Source organism: Polistes dominula, unplaced genomic scaffold (assembly GCF_049000335.1).
Source record: "Polistes dominula isolate Pdom_NZ unplaced genomic scaffold, Pdom_raw_medaka contig_24, whole genome shotgun sequence".
NCBI lineage: Eukaryota > Metazoa > Arthropoda > Insecta > Hymenoptera > Vespidae > Polistes > Polistes dominula.
The window spans coordinates 5,165,621-5,183,150 of NW_028301150.1; the positions used below are offsets into that span (position 1 = coordinate 5,165,621).

A 17,530-nucleotide genomic window follows, 5' to 3' on the forward strand; every position below is an offset into this window, starting at 1 on the left:
ATTACATATTTAATTAAATTTATTAATTAACTTGATAAGAATAACTAATAAAATATTAGCTCATTTAAATATATTAACATACGATATTAAAATGTGCCTGAAAAAAATTTAAATCTAATTGTGCGCATGCGTCATATCTCCTTCTGTCTGAGTTCACGGCGTAGGTCTACAGTCACGGTTGCAGGTTTGGTTCTAGGCCTGTAATTTGCCATTTTGTGACGCCTCGGAAAGGATTTCAAGTAAACAGTCTTTGCAGTTGCTTGCCTGCGAGGACACAAGAATTATGTCGAAACGTAGGATTGATGTTGTTGACCCTTATGTCAAAAGAAGAACGTAAGTAATACAGAAATGTTGATTTGAATTTATGCAGGAAAAAAACGTTCAATGGTGGATCTGCCATGTGCATTGTTACTCATTTTTTTGGATATCATAGTGCTGTTGTTACATATGTGTTTTAACAATTTTAGATTTTATTATTCATCTGTGTTAAAATTTTCATTTATAATGAATAGTGAAAGAGGAGAATTAATTTAACTGCTAATATTTTCTAATGTAAAAGAAAAACTATACTATGTCGTCAATTGTTTGCTCTACTCATTCGTAGTGGTTCTCAATCAAGTTTATTTTGTACAATTACCGCGTGCAACGGTGTCAATAAAACTAGTTATAAAATTTAAGAAGATAATAAAACAATTATAATAGATCGTTAGTAATATGTCTTGTTGCACTAATATTATGCATTCAATCCACGCGTATAATAATTTGCAATTATTTATGCTTATGGAATTATAAAAATGTTATTGTTTTTTAGAATTGGATCAACATCCAATAATGTGCCTGCAACTCCAACTGACTCAAAAAGTCAAGTTCAAATTAATCCCTATAATGGACTACCTTATACCCCACGGTATTATGAATTGCATAAAAAGAGGGTAACACTACCTGTGTTCGAATATCGTCCTGATTTCATGAGGCTTTTAGAAAATCATCAGTGTATAGTGCTTGTAGGAGAAACAGGCTCAGGAAAAACAACACAAATACCACAATGGTGTGTACAGTATTCAAGAAAAATGGGAGCCAAGGGCGTAGCATGTACTTCACCAAGAAGAGTAGCAGCAATGTCTGTTGCTCAAAGAGTTTCAGAAGAAATGGATGTTTGCTTAGGTAAAATTTTATTCAATTATTCTTCATTTATATATAATGTAAATTTTTATATCTGATATTTAATAATATTTATCTTAAACAGGTCAAGAAGTTGGATATAGTATCCGTTTTGAAGACTGCAGTTCTTCAAAGACCATGTTGAAATATATGACGGATGGTATGCTTCTACGTGAGGGCATGTCTGATCCAATGCTTGAAGCATATCAAGTAATTTTACTTGACGAAGCTCATGAAAGAACTTTAGCTACTGATTTACTTATGGGTGTTTTAAAAGAAGTGATTAAGCAAAGACCAGATTTAAAGCTTGTTATTATGAGTGCAACTTTAGATGCTGGAAAGTTTCAACAGTATTTTGATAATGCACCACTTATGAATGTACCTGGTAGGACGCATCCAGTTGAAATTTTTTATACGCCAGAACCAGAAAGAGATTATTTAGAAGCTGCGATTAGAACAGTTATTCAAATACATGTATGCGAAGAAGTGAGTGGAGACTTACTTTTATTTTTAACTGGCCAAGAGGAGATCGAAGAAGCTTGCAAAAGAATCAAAAGAGAAATGGATAATTTAGGTCCCGAAGTTGGTGAACTTAAATGTATTCCATTATATTCAACATTACCTCCCAATCTTCAACAAAGGATTTTTGAACCTGCTCCTCCAAATAAACCTAATGGTGCTATAGGTCGAAAAGTTGTAGTATCAACTAATATAGCAGAAACATCGTTAACAATAGATGGTGTTGTCTTTGTAATTGATCCTGGTTTTGCCAAACAGAAGGTAAATTTTAGTTACCAGTAATTTTCTTTTAATATTTACTAAAGTACATGGATTGATTAGTGAATGTTTCTTGATAGGTTTATAACCCCAGGATTCGTGTAGAGTCACTTCTTGTATCTCCAATTAGTAAAGCTTCTGCGCAACAGCGTGCCGGTCGTGGAGGTCGTACACGTCCAGGGAAATGTTTTAGGCTATACACAGAAAAGGCATATAAAAATGAAATGCAGGATAACACTTATCCAGAAATTTTGCGATCTAATCTTGGTAGCGTTGTATTGCAACTAAAGAAGTTGGGCATAGATGATTTGGTACTTCTTATTATGATATTAAAATATTTTCACAAAAGTATAGAATAATAATTGTTTAATATATTCTTACATTTATCATCATAGGTACATTTTGATTTTATGGATCCACCAGCACCTGAAACTTTAATGAGAGCATTAGAGCTTCTTAACTATTTGGCCGCTCTCGATGATGATGGAAATTTGACAGATCTTGGAGCAGTAATGGCAGAATTTCCATTGGATCCACAACTAGCCAAAATGTTAATTGCTTCTTGCAATCACAACTGTAGCAATGAAATACTTAGCATTACTGCTATGCTTTCAGGTAAAGTTTTTTAACAATTATAAACATATCAATGTCATTAGAGTTAATGGTTAAAAAGTAAACTAAATATGTATACTATTTGCTATTTATGTGATTGTTTACTGCAAGTAAGTGTTAAGAAATTATTTTAGACGTAGTTAAATAGTTATAAAAAGAATTAAAGTCAAAGTCGTGGTAAGTTAGCATGGTAGTGTATTGATGAATGACGTTGTATTAGTCCCACAGTGTTTTGTGAGGCCGAATGAATCAAAGAAGGCAGCTGATGATGCCAAAATGAGATTTGCGCACATCGACGGTGATCACTTGACATTGCTCAATGTCTACCATGCATTTAAACAAAGTAAGTAAGCTTTAATCTTAAGCAATAGATTGTTATATTTTTAATGAAATATTTTATTCCTTAAAATATTAGATTTGGAAGATCCACAATGGTGTTATGATAATTTTGTTAATTACCGATCTTTGAAAAGCGGAGATAATGTCAGACAGCAATTAAGTAGAATAATGGATAGGTTTTCTTTGAAACGAACTTCTACTGATTTTACATCGAAAGATTATTATATAAATATCAGGAAAGCCCTTGTTAATGGTTTCTTCATGCAGGTATTAATTAAAGCATTACTATTACTTTATTATACATACTTATCATAGTTTTCATAATAATCTTTATCAATATTTTCAAATTAGGTGGCTCATTTAGAAAGAACAGGCCATTATTTAACAATTAAAGATAATCAAATTGTCCAGCTACATCCAAGCACTTGTTTAGATCACAAACCAGAATGGGTGATTTATAATGAATTTGTACTCACAACCAAAAATTATATTAGAACAGTAACTGATATTAAACGTAAGAACAAATATATACAACTATATGAAATATAAAAAGTACAATTTATTTGTTGACGGATCTTTATAATAAATAAAATTTTTATTTTCAGCCGACTGGTTACTGAAAATAGCACCGCAATATTATGATCTACAAAACTTTCCTCAATGTGAAGCTAAAAGGCAATTAGAAACTATTCAAAACAAGCTTGATTCGAAACAGTATACAGAAGGATTCTAACCTCTATACATGTTAGATATATTGAAATATCATATAACATGGCTGAAAATTGTCGATCAAATAATAAATGACACTAAGAAAGACATATAATTGATTGGAATATCAAAATCTAAATATGTCACATAACCGATTAGAAAATGTGACTTGAGAGTAATGTTTCTTGCTCTTCAATTTCATCTTTATAAAATGTGATGCTAAAATAGAATTCAAGAAAATTGCGACTTATCAAAATATGAGCGGAAGCTTGGAGGATGCTATAACATAAAACAAAATATCCGCAGCTTGAAATAAAATAGGAAAGAGAATGGAAAATAATTAAAAATCTATTAAAAAATGGATCGCAATTAAGACACAATTAAATGATAAATAATTATTTATGTACATTTAATAAAATCTAGTGGTTAAGTGATTTTACCAGTAGAATTTGTTGGAAGACATTTACACATTTCGAATGTCATGCTAGGAAAAAAATAGATTAATTTTTGTATTAAATGTTAAAGGAATACACCAAACACATGATGCGTAAACGTATTACGATATTTACGTAATTAAAAAGAAATTAACAAAAAAAAGAAACTATCATTTTTGTAGCCTGTGTAGCCACGGTTGCATCAGAGTTTCTGTCTTATCTTTGTCTCACATTTTATCCTACAATATATGTAGGAATTTGGATATTAATTAATTCATTCATTGTAAACGTATCAAACCCTTTTCCCGTTTTCTCATATACGCGTATTTATTTACTTTTTTCTATGTTAAAATGTACGGTTGCTGATATCATGCACAAGTGCTTGTCAATCTTCGTGCACGACTACGCTCTGCTATGGTTTAGTAGTTATGAAATATGTTACAGGGTGACGGACAACGTTACTCTAAAAGCAGTGAGACATATATATAGAGGAACTACAAATAAATGTGATAGATACACTATTCAAAGGGGGACCCAACTTATAATTACAAATTACCAAAAAAAAATAAGAGAAAATAACTTCGTATCTTAATATAAAAGTTAGGTCTAATTAAAAAAAAAAAACAAAAAAAATCAAATTATTCTAATTTATAAACATTAGGATAATGAAAATTACAAGTTGCTGTTATTTTGTAAAAAGATCATTTTCAATATAAAGACTCAAATTATATAATTTAGCTTTTTTCCATACATGACAAATATTTTAATGATTATTATAATCAAAAAATATATCTAAATATTATCCATATTTTGGATTAATCTCAACAAATTAAGTATAAATAGAAATTGTATGATACACATTATAGAAATTTATGATTAAAGTTTTTTCCTAATTATCATTACAATGATCATTTGATCGATTGAACAAAAATACTTCGTTTCATATCATAGATTATTAGAAGAAAAAGAATTGATAAATGCTTTCGTAATACACAATTTAGATTTAAAAAAAATGTTAATATTATATTTTATTAGTTCGACTAGTTTTATCAGTAAAATTAAAGAATATTTCATGCATTTACTTGTTTACTCCAATATAGTTAAATAATGAAAATTTCGAGATTTATCATCAGATTTGTATTATGCGGGTTTAAACAAAAATACGGTACGGTGTAATAAATATATATGTACATATAATCTAAAGTATTTAAATTTGTATTGTGTGTGAATATTGATTTAGATTATTCAATGAAGGTCTCACTGTTAGTAATATTTGTCCTGCTACACTGGAATATAATGATTTCATTTTTAAAACTAAACAATAATAATATTGCAAGTTTAAATGAGATATTACAGCAACCGCCTTTATTATCACAGATGCTATTTCATTATACTGTACCACTTCATTCCAATAAAATAACACGATTATACATTTGGCTTTTGTTTAATTAAATTTTCGTTAATCGTTATTTTAAATGCTTACTGTAAACAAAAAAATATTAACATTGGCATATCAATATCTAAACAAATATGGAAATTAAATAATACAATTAATTGTGTAATATTTTTAAGTACATAATAAGAATATGTATAACATATATAATATTTTGAAATGATATGGTATATTTAAAGGATGAGAACCACTGTGGAAGCACGAGATTTGTAGTATTTCATCATTCGGTATACACTTTCGTTGAAATCTTCCTTAAATCATGACTTCGATTACAATACCGGTAGCAATGAAATTAGTTCGTTTCACTACAGATACCATGTATCAAATTAACAAAAATTCATTACTTAGGTGAGTATTAAAAATAATATATTATGAATGTAATTAATTAAGTTCGATCATTTTGTTTTTTTGATGATATTTGTGTGCGAGTAAGGTTAAGTATTAGATAATATATATTTATTAGTTGATTATTGTGTATTATCCTATTTTAATAATTATATTTTATTTATTTTTTATACTAGAGAATTGAGTAGTTTAATTAATGTATAAATTAATACTGTCTTTACATTTTGATCATTATGTAGTATAATGATGTAAAAAGTATTGCTTATAATTTAAGAAAATTTTAGTAAAATGTGGGAACATTTATAGCAAATCTTTTTTTATATTTGTATCATTTTATTTTATAAAAGTGTTTAATCTTAATTCTAGGTTATCTCGAACATCATATACTTTTCCCTGGCAAAAGCCAAGATATAGTACGGTGACAGAAGAAAAAAAGAACGAGGGAGATGCACCAGGAACACCGTTGCAGGAACCAACGGCGGCTGAAAAAAAGTGGAAAGAAGAAATTGAACTTCTTAACAAAGAGATAGTAGAACTTAAGGAAATCAAAAATACATTTGAAGATAAATATAAGAGAGCACTAGCTGATGGAGAGAATCTTAGAGTTCGGTTGACCAAGCAAATTGAGGATGCCAAACTTTTTGGTATTCAAGGTTTTTGTAAAGATCTTTTAGATGTAGCAGATGTTTTGGGAAAAGCTACCGAAAGTGTACCTAAAAATGAATTAACAGATAAAAATCCACATTTGAAAACACTCTACGAAGGTTTAATAATGACTGAAGCACAACTGCACAAGGTAACAGATATAATTAGTTAATCTATTATAATATTAAATTAAATAGTGTAAATATTAGTAGCGACAGTAATATATTTTAATGACAGGTTTTCAAGAAGCACGGTTTGGTATCTTTGAATCCTTTAAATGAAAAATTTGATCCGAACCAACACGAAGCATTATTTCAACAAGTAAGATATTTAAAACAGAAACTTATAATAAATTTCTGTTAAAGAAAAAAAGAAATGTATTTAATTTTTTTAGGAAGTGGAAGGGAAGAAGCCAGGAACAATCGTAGTTGTATCGAAGGTTGGCTACAAATTACACGAACGGATAGTTAGACCTGCATTGGTTGGCGTAGCAAAAGGATAAATTTTCTATATTTAAATTCCATAATGATAGATTATATAAAACTAACAATTTGTTAAGTGGTGTAAAATGAAATGACATAATGCCGCAGTAATTTAAGATAGAAGGTATTTAATAGATTTACACAACTTAAGAATGTTATTAAAAATATGTCGAGTTTATGACAATTGATAAACTATATTTCTTATTTCTTAACATATTCACTACCACGGTCTACTTAAAAGAACCAATGCCATAGACATGGCCTTTTGCAGTTATTTAAGATAATATGTTATAAAATGTATTTATGTAGATATCAAGTATATTACTATATGTCATTATATAGTATATATTTACTTGTTTCATTGACTATATGTTGTATTCATGCGACGTGTGGTAGTAAATGTGTTAATAGAATGTTATATTACATATGTAACATTTCACTCTAGAGTAATTTCAATCTTGTTTGTTTCAAATTATTACAAAATAATTTTTAATATTTTTACAAATCTGCTGATATTTTTTGAATCCAAAATGAATTGTTACATAATAGTCAATGCAAACAAAAAATATTTTATATACTCGATTGAAGGTTACACACAAAATGCATTATCCATATTCTATAGCATTTTTAATGTAAACTTTATTCATTTTATTTTAATTATAAAAAAGCATTAATGATCATAAAAATATTATAAATTATATGTAAGTAACGAAAAAATATGGCCTTCAGATATTACAATATATATGTAACGGCTAATATCACAGGTAACAAAGAATATGGTATGAAAAAATTTATTTCTTAACATCTTTCAAATACTTTATATAAATTAGGTAAACTAGCTATTTGCAGTATAGTTGAGTCATGGACAAAAGGTTTTGGAGGTAATAAACTTTCTTTAATTGCTGGATATAAAATATGTTCAGTAACATATTTCCAGTCATGCATATTATGAATAGGATTCATTTCACTATAGTATTTTGCTGTTTCTCTGCAAATATTTCGGAAACATGTTTGTTCATTAGTCCAGTCAACCTCTGTCGATAAGCGTAAAATATATATTGGTAAATCTCCTTCGAATGGAAAATATTTATCTAAAAAATAAATATATCATTTTTATATAATATCATGGAACAATAATTAATAATGTTTCATTGTTACCTAATAATATTGGTAATGATTTTAAATTTCCTTTTTTATCTATGACTATAGAAAAATATTCTTTCATCATATCTGCTTTTTCTAATAATAATTCTTTTACACTTGTAGCTAGCTCTTCTTTTGGACCATCTTCTTCCGTCCACCCTGCTTCTTCGGTTTCTAATCCTAGCATAGCTAAGTCATATAAAGATATTGGATCCTAAAAATAAATAAAATAATACATGGATTCTTTTAAAATCATTAAGATATTATTTAAAATATTTTTTGTTTATGTGCAACTTACTGAGAACTTCATAACGCCATAATTAGCAAAGTCATACAGCATAATTTCGTAAAAAAGTTCCTCGCTAAATGTATAGAAAACAAAATTAAGTTTCTTTTTTTTTTAGTTTTAATTATATATTAGAAATATATCGGAAGATAAAACTCACGCTAATTTTTTTGTATTGCATATATATAAATTGACGCCACTTTGTACCAAGGCGGATATTTCATCGATACATCCAACGAATATTAAATTAGATAAAATTTCTCTCAAACCTTGGTGGCAATTATCTTCTACTTCTTTCCTTAATTTTAACACACTAGTTAATTTTACTTCTCTTCTAAAATTGTTTATAGAATAAGATTTGAATTCTCGTACCGATTTATCATCTTCTTTGGCAACAACGTTTGATTGAGATACACAATCAACTTTATCTTTTGTACATTGTTTATTAAATTGTTCTATTTTATTATCATTATTTTCTTTTTGTATATTAGTTATTGGATTTTTTGGTGATTCTTCTTTTTCCAAATCTTCAGTATTTTGATTACCGAAATATTGACATACTCTTTTACGTGCATTTTTTGCAATCGATTCATTAAATTTATTTACACCGCATTGTTCTTCATTACCCGAATCATCTGATTCAGATTCTGATATTAGTAAAATTGGTTCTTTCTTAACGGAATTTGGATTAATATTATTATTAAATATACCACTACTATTAGATGTAGATGCAATTGGCTCAGATGAGGCTGATGACGTTGATTGGTCTATGATGGCACTTAAATGTACAGATTCATTATTTTGTAAATGTTTTTCGTGTAATGTATTTTTATTTGAAATATCCACTTCTTTTTCATTTACAGAAATATCATTTGCAGCAGCATTATTTTTAGTATCATCTGATATATTTAATTTTAATATCTTTTCAGTTGGAAGATTAGATTTTTCTGTTTGTTCCAAATTATTATCTCTAGCTATTTTCATAGCAGTATGAACGGTAAAATTAAACTTATCAAGTTTTTGATCAGCAGAATCAGTTCTAATTAATTCTTTATCGTATATTTTTTTCTGTTTTCCTGAATTATTTTTATCGAATTCAGGTAAAACTTCTTTCAAAGTTTTTTCAGCAACATCAACTTTTGGCAAACGTGCTTGCATATAAAATGTTCTCGATGCACTGTCACTGGTTAATTTTTCATCTAAAGCTAATTTAACTTTTTCTATTATAATGTCTTCGTGGAGAAACCTAACTTCATGTTTTGTTGGATGTACATTAACATCAACATTATTTGGATTAATTTCCAAAGATAAATAAACAAATGGATGAGTCTTTTTTGGTAGATGTATCGCATACATTTCCTCTAACATTTTTTTAATTGCTACAAGAAAAAAACATTTATATTAATAATAAGATAGTAATTTTTTATAATTCTACAAATTATATTTGTAATATACTTACGAGAAGATTCTACAAGACGATTATTAATGAATAATAAAAATATCATTCGTTTACTTGTGTAGTTTGGATTTGTTATTAGGGCATGCATTTTAAATTGGTAACTATCATCTTGAAACTCAATTTCTAACAACTCTCTTGCTACTGGATTTCCATACAATATTTTTATATTATTCATTTTAGTAGAATTATGTGCCGTTCGAACCTTACAATAATATAATTCAATTTAAATATAAATACTATTTTAAATACTTTTAAGTTATGAAATAATTTGAAATGATTATTTTACTTGTGGTGTTGTCTCTCCATGTTTCTTTAATGTAAATCCAACTGTAGGATTATGTATAGCATATTTTATAACTACGTCTGTAATTTTACCAAATTCTTCTGACGAGTTGGACAATGCTTTTCGTCGAGTTGCTACATTGTAAAATAAATTTTCAATAGTAATCGTTGTACCTTGATTACCAGCACATGGTTTTGGTTGTTCTTTCAATTTACTATTGATATACATTGCTCTAAAATATAATTGTTCAAATACAGCGATAATTACCATTTCTATCGGTTTATTGTTGTAAGTTAAATATAATACCTATATGCACATTTCTCATCAGATGTTTTAGTCGTTATAGTTAAAAGTGCAATATGACTAATACTTGCTAAAGCTTCTCCACGGAATCCAAATGTTGATATCGTTTTGAGATCTTCAAAATTTTGTAATTTGCTTGTGGTAAATCTTTCGCATACAATATCCATATCATCTTTCTTAATACCTGTACCATTATCTTGAATCTACAATGCAAATACTTTGTTGATATCATTTTAATAATGTGTTTAATATAAATTAATATAAATACCTGCAGTAATTTTAATCCTCCTTCTTTCACTATTATCTGAATATTTGTAGCTTTAGCATCCAAGCTAAAATATAAAAATACATATAATCATAATAGAAATGTAAAGATTTTATTGTATTCAAATAATATTACCTATTTTCTATTAATTCTTTTAATGCATTTGCTGGTCTTTGAATGATTTCACCAGCTGCAATTCTATTTACTACAACTTCATCTAATTTCTTTATTTTCGCGGGTAAATTCATGTTTCATTTGTAAGAATAAATGAAACTATATAAAGAAATTTATTAAATTAAATGTATGGAGGTTATACAGTGAATAGACTTAACCAGATCTGAACTTCCCGCTAGATTTGAATTTAACTAACATAGAGCACAGCACTGATGCACCCTCTGTTTATCTAACGGTAGTGAGCTTAATGCTTATTTGTGACGTTATTTTGTGTGTATACAATTTTTGTGTTTGTATATTTATAAATGTATAAAATATGAGATATTTAATATATACGATTAATTATATTTTTTAATATTTTAAATAATTCGGTTATTGAATGCATATGATAATTTGTGCTTATGAAATTTAATATATAATAATATATTATATTAAATATAATATATTATAATATAATATATAATATATAATAATATACATATTATCTTTATATTTTTATCGTGAAAAATTATATATATGTTATAAATATTTATTTTATTATATTAAGATTTTTTAAAATAATCTCAGACTATACGCGGAAGTTTATTTTTATATCGTATATACTAGAAACAATATATATTGCAACAACCTTGTAACGCTGATTTAATTTCTACTTGAGAATCTCTCATTTCTCTATAACGTATATAAACAATTAAAATACATTTAAGGATAAAAAAATGATATAAAAGAACTTATTCTTAACATAAATTACGTATTAAAAACCTATAAATTAAGTTGAAAAGTTTTGAGTCTAATAAAAAAAAATGGTTCTTTTTTCTAAAAGTCATTTTTATTTCAGAAAATAGAAGTTTTTTTTGTCGAAGTTCCAAACTTTTTAATTCACTATCGTAGTTAATTTTAATATTAATCGAGTAAGAGATGACGTCAGATTATTACAAGAAAGTCGATATTTAGATCAGAAGAAATATTTGGCGCAGTAAAGAGAAACATTTTTCGTAGTGCTAATTATAGCTACGAACGATTTAAGATCTAATACGTTCCAGTATATTCTTTCGTCTCTTCTCTCGTCTTCAAATGCAAATGCAATTATGACCTAACACACATATATATATATATATATATAAATGTCTCTAGCTTCTCCCCCTCCATGCTTTGAAGAAACCTTCCCTACCAATGACGAGTTGCGACGTTTGAAATAGACATTGTGATTGGCCAGTCAAAGAAACTTCTCGAAGCGGGCGATTCGGTCTATTAAAACTCCTTCCTACGAGAAAGTTGCAGAAGTGTTGTTGTAGTCACAAGTGACAAACGTTTTCTGCGTATTCGCAACCGAATTACGAATTATTGTTTCTGTTACCAAATAAGGAGCACGAAATGTAAGTCTATGCATTTTATTTGTGTCCTGTTTTTTTATTTCTTTTCTTTCTTCAAATGTTTAAAGTTCCGAAAAAGTTTTGACATTTTTATTGGTTTGATTTTTTATCATAAACCCTTTCACGCGCGTTATAAATAAAATGAAATTTAATATGATCTTCCATTTACATTCAGTAAGAGTCTTATAATGAAATAATCTTTACAGAGATCGATTAAATCTATTTGTTCTCGAGATTATTTTTTAAATTTTATTTTATGCGATATTCTAGGATATATCCTGGAAAGAAAACAAGATAAAATTTAAGATAAAATTTGATTCGATCGCTGGTCTTATTGAAAAAAAAAAGAAAAAAACACCAGACAACAACTAAAAAAAAAAAAAAAGATGAAACATTATACAATCATATCTAAATCGAAAGTGCATGTTATTTTCGGTTGTGTCGTAAAGTGGAACAAGATTCGAGAAACTTCGAATCAAGTTGTGCTTGCAACATAGCCTAAGTAAATCAGTAAAAGAGTTTAGCTGTGGAAGAGTAGGTTATTCTTAAACTATCTGCGATAATATATGAGAACGATACGATGTAATATATTTTCATGTTTTTCAACAGAGTGTGAATCATGTCAAAAGTTCCGGCAATTGGAATCGACTTGGGCACTACGTATTCCTGCGTAGGTGTTTTTCAACATGGAAAAGTTGAAATTATTGCCAATGATCAAGGAAATCGGACTACACCAAGTTATGTGGCTTTCACCGATACCGAACGATTGATTGGAGATGCGGCGAAAAATCAGGTTGCCATGAATCCAAGTAACACCATTTTCGGTATGTATTTGTATAATTTTGAATAATCGTATTTTTATAATCTTCAATTTGTTAGAAATTTCTCGACTACGGACTAACAAACATTGCTTTTCTCACGTTTAGAAAATTTCATGTGATTTTATATATTGATTAAAAGTTGTTATTGTGTAGATACTTCAATGTAAATGTAAACTGAATCAACTTAATTACGATGATCACGTAACCGTATAGATTTTCTTTATTTATCCCACATTTGATTTAATGACCTCGTAAAATAGCGTAAATATAACATACTATGTTTTTTGTTACGCGTGTGTGCTGACTCAAGGTTAACGTGACATTCATTCTTTTCGCGTCGTACAATATAGTAACATATATTATGACTTGTAGAAAAGATCGTAATTATCGGCTCGGTGATTAACGTGTAGACTTGTCAACATATTTATGTACTGCGTGAGTTTTAAATGCATACACGATCGAGAAAAATGTGTCATTGAAAGCTATGAATTTACCTTATTTGGAATAACATTGAATTATTTTGAATTATTATTTGTTAAGATGCAAAACGGTTAATCGGTCGTCGTTTCGATGATGCAACGGTACAAAGCGACATGAAGCATTGGCCATTTACTGTGGTGAGTGACGGAGGAAAACCAAAGATTCAAGTTTCATACAAGGGCGAAGTGAAAACTTTCTTTCCGGAAGAAGTGTCCTCGATGGTTTTGACAAAGATGAAGGAAACTGCAGAGGCCTATCTTGGACGGACTGTTACTAATGCAGTTATCACAGTTCCTGCATACTTCAACGATTCTCAGCGGCAGGCAACGAAGGATGCCGGTGCAATAGCTGGCTTAAACGTTTTACGTATCATTAATGAGCCAACTGCTGCAGCAATAGCTTATGGTCTTGACAAGAAGACATCAGGCGAGAAGAACGTATTGATCTTCGATCTTGGCGGTGGTACTTTCGATGTTTCCATTTTGACGATCGAGGATGGTATCTTTGAGGTGAAATCGACGGCTGGTGATACTCATCTCGGTGGCGAGGACTTTGACAATCGTATGGTCAATCACTTTGTTCAGGAATTTAAACGAAAATACAAGAAGGATTTGAGTACTAATAAGAGAGCTGTTAGACGTTTGAGAACGGCTTGTGAGAGAGCAAAGAGAACGCTTAGCTCATCTACACAGGCTAGCATTGAAATCGATTCATTGTTTGAGGGTATTGATTTTTATACGTCTATTACTCGAGCTAGGTTCGAGGAATTATGCGCCGATCTCTTCAGGAGCACTCTCGAACCGGTGGAAAAGGCTTTAAGGGACGCGAAAATGGATAAGTCGCAGGTGCATAGCATCGTTTTGGTTGGCGGATCTACTAGAATACCAAAGATTCAAAAACTTCTGCAAGATTTCTTTAATGGCAAGGAATTGAACAAGTCTATTAATCCTGACGAGGCTGTGGCATATGGTGCCGCTGTACAAGCTGCTATTTTGCATGGCGATAAATCAGAGGAGGTTCAAGATTTATTGCTACTCGATGTTACACCGTTGTCCCTTGGTATCGAGACTGCTGGTGGTGTTATGACAACTTTGATTAAGAGAAACACTACGATACCTACCAAACAAACTCAAACGTTCACCACTTATTCAGACAATCAACCGGGTGTACTTATCCAAGTTTACGAAGGAGAGAGAGCTATGACGAAAGACAATAATATTTTAGGAAAGTTCGAACTCACGGGAATTCCCCCTGCACCGAGAGGTGTCCCGCAGATTGAAGTTACCTTCGACATTGATGCCAATGGTAAATTTTTCTTAAATGGTTATAAAAATCAAGTAAACAATTAATAAAAATCGTTATCCACTTTACACATTCTCTATTACTTATGTTAATATATGATTTAAATTTAATTTTTTAGGTATTTTGAACGTCTCTGCGATCGAAAAATCAACCGGAAAGGAAAATAAGATTACAATTACGAATGACAAGGGTCGCTTATCAAAGGAAGATATCGAAAGGATGGTGAACGAGGCTGAAAGATATCGAAATGAAGATGAACAACAACGAGATAGAATTAGCGCTAAGAATGCTCTGGAATCTTATTGCTTCAACATGAAAAGTACGATGGAGGATGAGAATATTAAGGATAAGATAGATGAGTCAGACAAGCAGAAGGTTCTTAACAAATGCAACGAGGTCATTTCTTGGTTGGATAGTAACCAATTAGCAGAGAAGGAGGAATTTTCGGACAAGCAAAAGGAGTTGGAGTCTGTTTGCAATCCCATAGTTACTAAATTGTATCAGGGTGCTGGTGGTGGCGCTGCTGGTGGTTTTCCTAACAAACCTGGTGGTGGTGGTGCCGGCACTGGCGGTGCTGGTGGACCCACCATTGAAGAAGTTGATTAAAAATCATCTTAATCGAGCATTCTTTTTACTATGTCTTTTATAATTTATTTATTTCTTCTTGATTGTTTTTGAGATGAACTAAATTTTATAATAGGTCGTGCATACATTATTTGTGTGAATATACACTATGTTGTTCTGTCTTATAGATTGAATATGACCGCCGCTGTATATGTTCTTATTCTGATAATGCTTGGGAATATATTTGGATCCTCAATAAATATTTATTTTGAATAATTAGACTTGTAATCGAGATTTATCTGATTATTACTTACTTCTAATGTATTAGGATTAATGTTGTTCGAACGTTATTTATCGTCGCATTAGTTCTTACCGTTGACTCTCGTTTGAACTTATTTAGACGTTTTCAGGTCGGTAGAATTGAACGAGGATAATTAAGTAAGTTGTAATAACACCTACGAACTGAAAATGCGAATTAAATGTTATTTCTTGGTCGAAGAACGTAATAATGAAATATTTGAATAATTTATTTGGATTGATCGAATCCAGTGGACTTACACCAGTCAAAAGAGCGTTGTTCATTTCGAAAAAATCACAGGCGGTAAAGGAAATCGGTTGTTGTTGAAGTTGATTCGAGAAATCGTTAATCTCGTTTCTGACACAATCACGCTCGATATTTGCCCGTAATATATTTTCCATGCTGAAGTAGTTCAAACCAAATCTACTAATGTCGAGCGAAATTCGTCGGCGATCTTCTTGGTGTTGTTGATATTGTTGGTTCAATTGTAAGGAATAATCGTGCTCGTTGTAAATAGCCAGAACGGATAACGGTTTATCACGATTTGTCTTTTCATGATTAGGAATAACAGAATGTATCAATATACCAGTTTTCTTGAATTCTTGATTGGTCAGTGTGCAGACCCAGCACATAAGCCCAAACTGTCCTGCGTAAATTATCCAAATGATGTTGTTGATCAGCATGAACGCATAATTATGCTCAACAACACCCATGTAAATTCGGAAGAGCGTAGCAACGACCATCGTGAACGAATTGGCTGAACAAAGAAGAAGTTGGACACCATGTATATCATTAACAAGAACCACCAACTCGCAAACACCTATGAAATTGAAATTCTAAAATTAAAATATTAACGATAGAGGAACTCTAATTTTTTACTACAATCTTATTTACCACTGTGTAATTCCCTTATACGTCGAATTTTGAATGCGATTAAAGATGCAACCAATTTGTTGTCTAGTCGCTCGATCATTTTATTGATCTTTCTGAATCTATTACAAATCACGTAGACTACCGTATCAAAAACGAAACTGTTGATTGCGGATTGAGCTATTGTATAATATAAAAGAAGATCCGAAGCGAATATTTCTTCTGGTGCAGTAAAATAATAATAGAGAGCATGCATCAATAGTGACACTGGTCCTAAAATAAATGTCAATATGACGGCCAGAATTTGAATGGTCTTAATCGATCGTTCATTTATCGACACCTCTCGTGTGATCTTTTCATTTAATTGTTCTATCTTGTCCATCAGTAAAGGCCACTTGTCGTAATGTTTGATACCGTGAAAAACGTAATAATATGATGAAACGTAACAGACGACTTTGTTCATATAATACATGATCTTATAAATATCACTTTTGAAAATAGTACCAAATGTAAAAAAGTCAATGGCTCCATAAGCGACGATCACTGTGCAAACTCCAAAGTTGAGAACGCGAACGATTATTGTTACGAACTTTGGTAATATTTTCGGACGGGCTACACCAACTCCCAAAAACCAAGAGACATAAGTTATAATGCGTAAAGTTTTTTCTGTCGTCAGTGTTGATCTTTGTTCTATTTGAACGTTCGTTTCGTCTTCCATGTTGTGTCGAATATTCGAGACAGTACGAGATCAGTTGAATGGTACGTTCATTTTTTCAAGAATGCTGGAACACTTTTGAGGTTGACATTCTCAAAATCAAGAACATAAAAGTCCTGCATTAATAATCTTGTGTTAAATTTATAAGACAGCGATAAAGTTAGCTGTTAAAATTTCATGGTGTCCTTTTAAGGAAATTAAAAATCTTACTCCTGCGTGGTTGTATTTCCACGCACGA

General features: G+C 30.2%; 5 protein-coding genes across 7 annotated transcripts; 3 read left to right on the top strand and 2 right to left on the bottom strand.

The window, feature by feature from the left end:
- The first annotated feature begins 159 nt into the window (after nucleotides 1–159).
- Dhx15 (DEAH-box helicase 15) lies at nucleotides 160–5,461 on the top strand. Its single transcript, XM_015319198.2, has 9 exons — nucleotides 160–333; nucleotides 812–1,164; nucleotides 1,247–1,941; nucleotides 2,019–2,249; nucleotides 2,334–2,553; nucleotides 2,771–2,893; nucleotides 2,966–3,156; nucleotides 3,241–3,403; nucleotides 3,495–5,461. The coding sequence occupies exons 1-9, from the start codon at nucleotides 284–286 to the stop codon at nucleotides 3,620–3,622; spliced, it is 2,154 nt and encodes a 717-aa protein (XP_015174684.1). The 5' UTR covers nucleotides 160–283; the 3' UTR covers nucleotides 3,623–5,461.
- Nucleotides 5,462–5,597: 136 nt separating this feature from the next.
- Roe1 (grpE protein homolog, mitochondrial Roe1) lies at nucleotides 5,598–7,140 on the top strand. 2 transcript variants are annotated; one of them, XM_015319209.2, is made up of 4 exons: nucleotides 5,598–5,832; nucleotides 6,196–6,625; nucleotides 6,712–6,795; nucleotides 6,840–7,140. In XM_015319209.2, exons 1-4 carry the CDS (start codon nucleotides 5,744–5,746, stop codon nucleotides 6,900–6,902), a joined length of 666 nt encoding a protein of 221 aa, XP_015174695.2. In that variant the 5' UTR covers nucleotides 5,598–5,743; the 3' UTR covers nucleotides 6,903–7,140. The 2 variants fall into 2 exon arrangements, with proteins under 2 accessions (XP_015174695.2, XP_015174694.2); XM_015319208.2 differs by having other exon boundaries at nucleotides 6,869–7,140.
- On the bottom strand, nucleotides 6,919–11,175 carry Mlh1 (DNA mismatch repair ATPase Mlh1). Its single transcript, XM_015319199.2, has 9 exons — nucleotides 10,831–11,175; nucleotides 10,699–10,762; nucleotides 10,434–10,633; nucleotides 10,131–10,359; nucleotides 9,845–10,046; nucleotides 8,546–9,764; nucleotides 8,398–8,461; nucleotides 8,115–8,313; nucleotides 6,919–8,047 (listed from the first exon to the last, which is right to left on the bottom strand). Exons 1-9 carry the CDS (start codon nucleotides 10,941–10,943, stop codon nucleotides 7,755–7,757), a joined length of 2,583 nt encoding a protein of 860 aa, XP_015174685.2. The 5' UTR covers nucleotides 10,944–11,175; the 3' UTR covers nucleotides 6,919–7,754.
- Nucleotides 11,176–11,995: 820 nt separating this feature from the next.
- On the top strand, nucleotides 11,996–15,690 carry LOC107065477 (heat shock 70 kDa protein cognate 4). Its single transcript, XM_015319201.2, has 4 exons — nucleotides 11,996–12,245; nucleotides 12,852–13,066; nucleotides 13,604–14,848; nucleotides 14,964–15,690. Exons 2-4 carry the CDS (start codon nucleotides 12,862–12,864, stop codon nucleotides 15,449–15,451), a joined length of 1,938 nt encoding a protein of 645 aa, XP_015174687.1. The 5' UTR covers nucleotides 11,996–12,245; nucleotides 12,852–12,861; the 3' UTR covers nucleotides 15,452–15,690.
- On the bottom strand, nucleotides 15,471–17,505 carry LOC107065401 (uncharacterized). Of its 2 annotated transcripts, XM_015319054.2 has the most exons (3): nucleotides 16,602–17,505; nucleotides 15,968–16,527; nucleotides 15,471–15,871 (listed from the first exon to the last, which is right to left on the bottom strand). In XM_015319054.2, exons 1-3 carry the CDS (start codon nucleotides 17,293–17,295, stop codon nucleotides 15,806–15,808), a joined length of 1,320 nt encoding a protein of 439 aa, XP_015174540.2. In that variant the 5' UTR covers nucleotides 17,296–17,505; the 3' UTR covers nucleotides 15,471–15,805. The 2 variants fall into 2 exon arrangements, with proteins under 2 accessions (XP_015174540.2, XP_089033643.1); XM_089177517.1 differs by having other exon boundaries at nucleotides 15,471–16,527.
- Nucleotides 17,506–17,530: the final 25 nt, after the last annotated feature.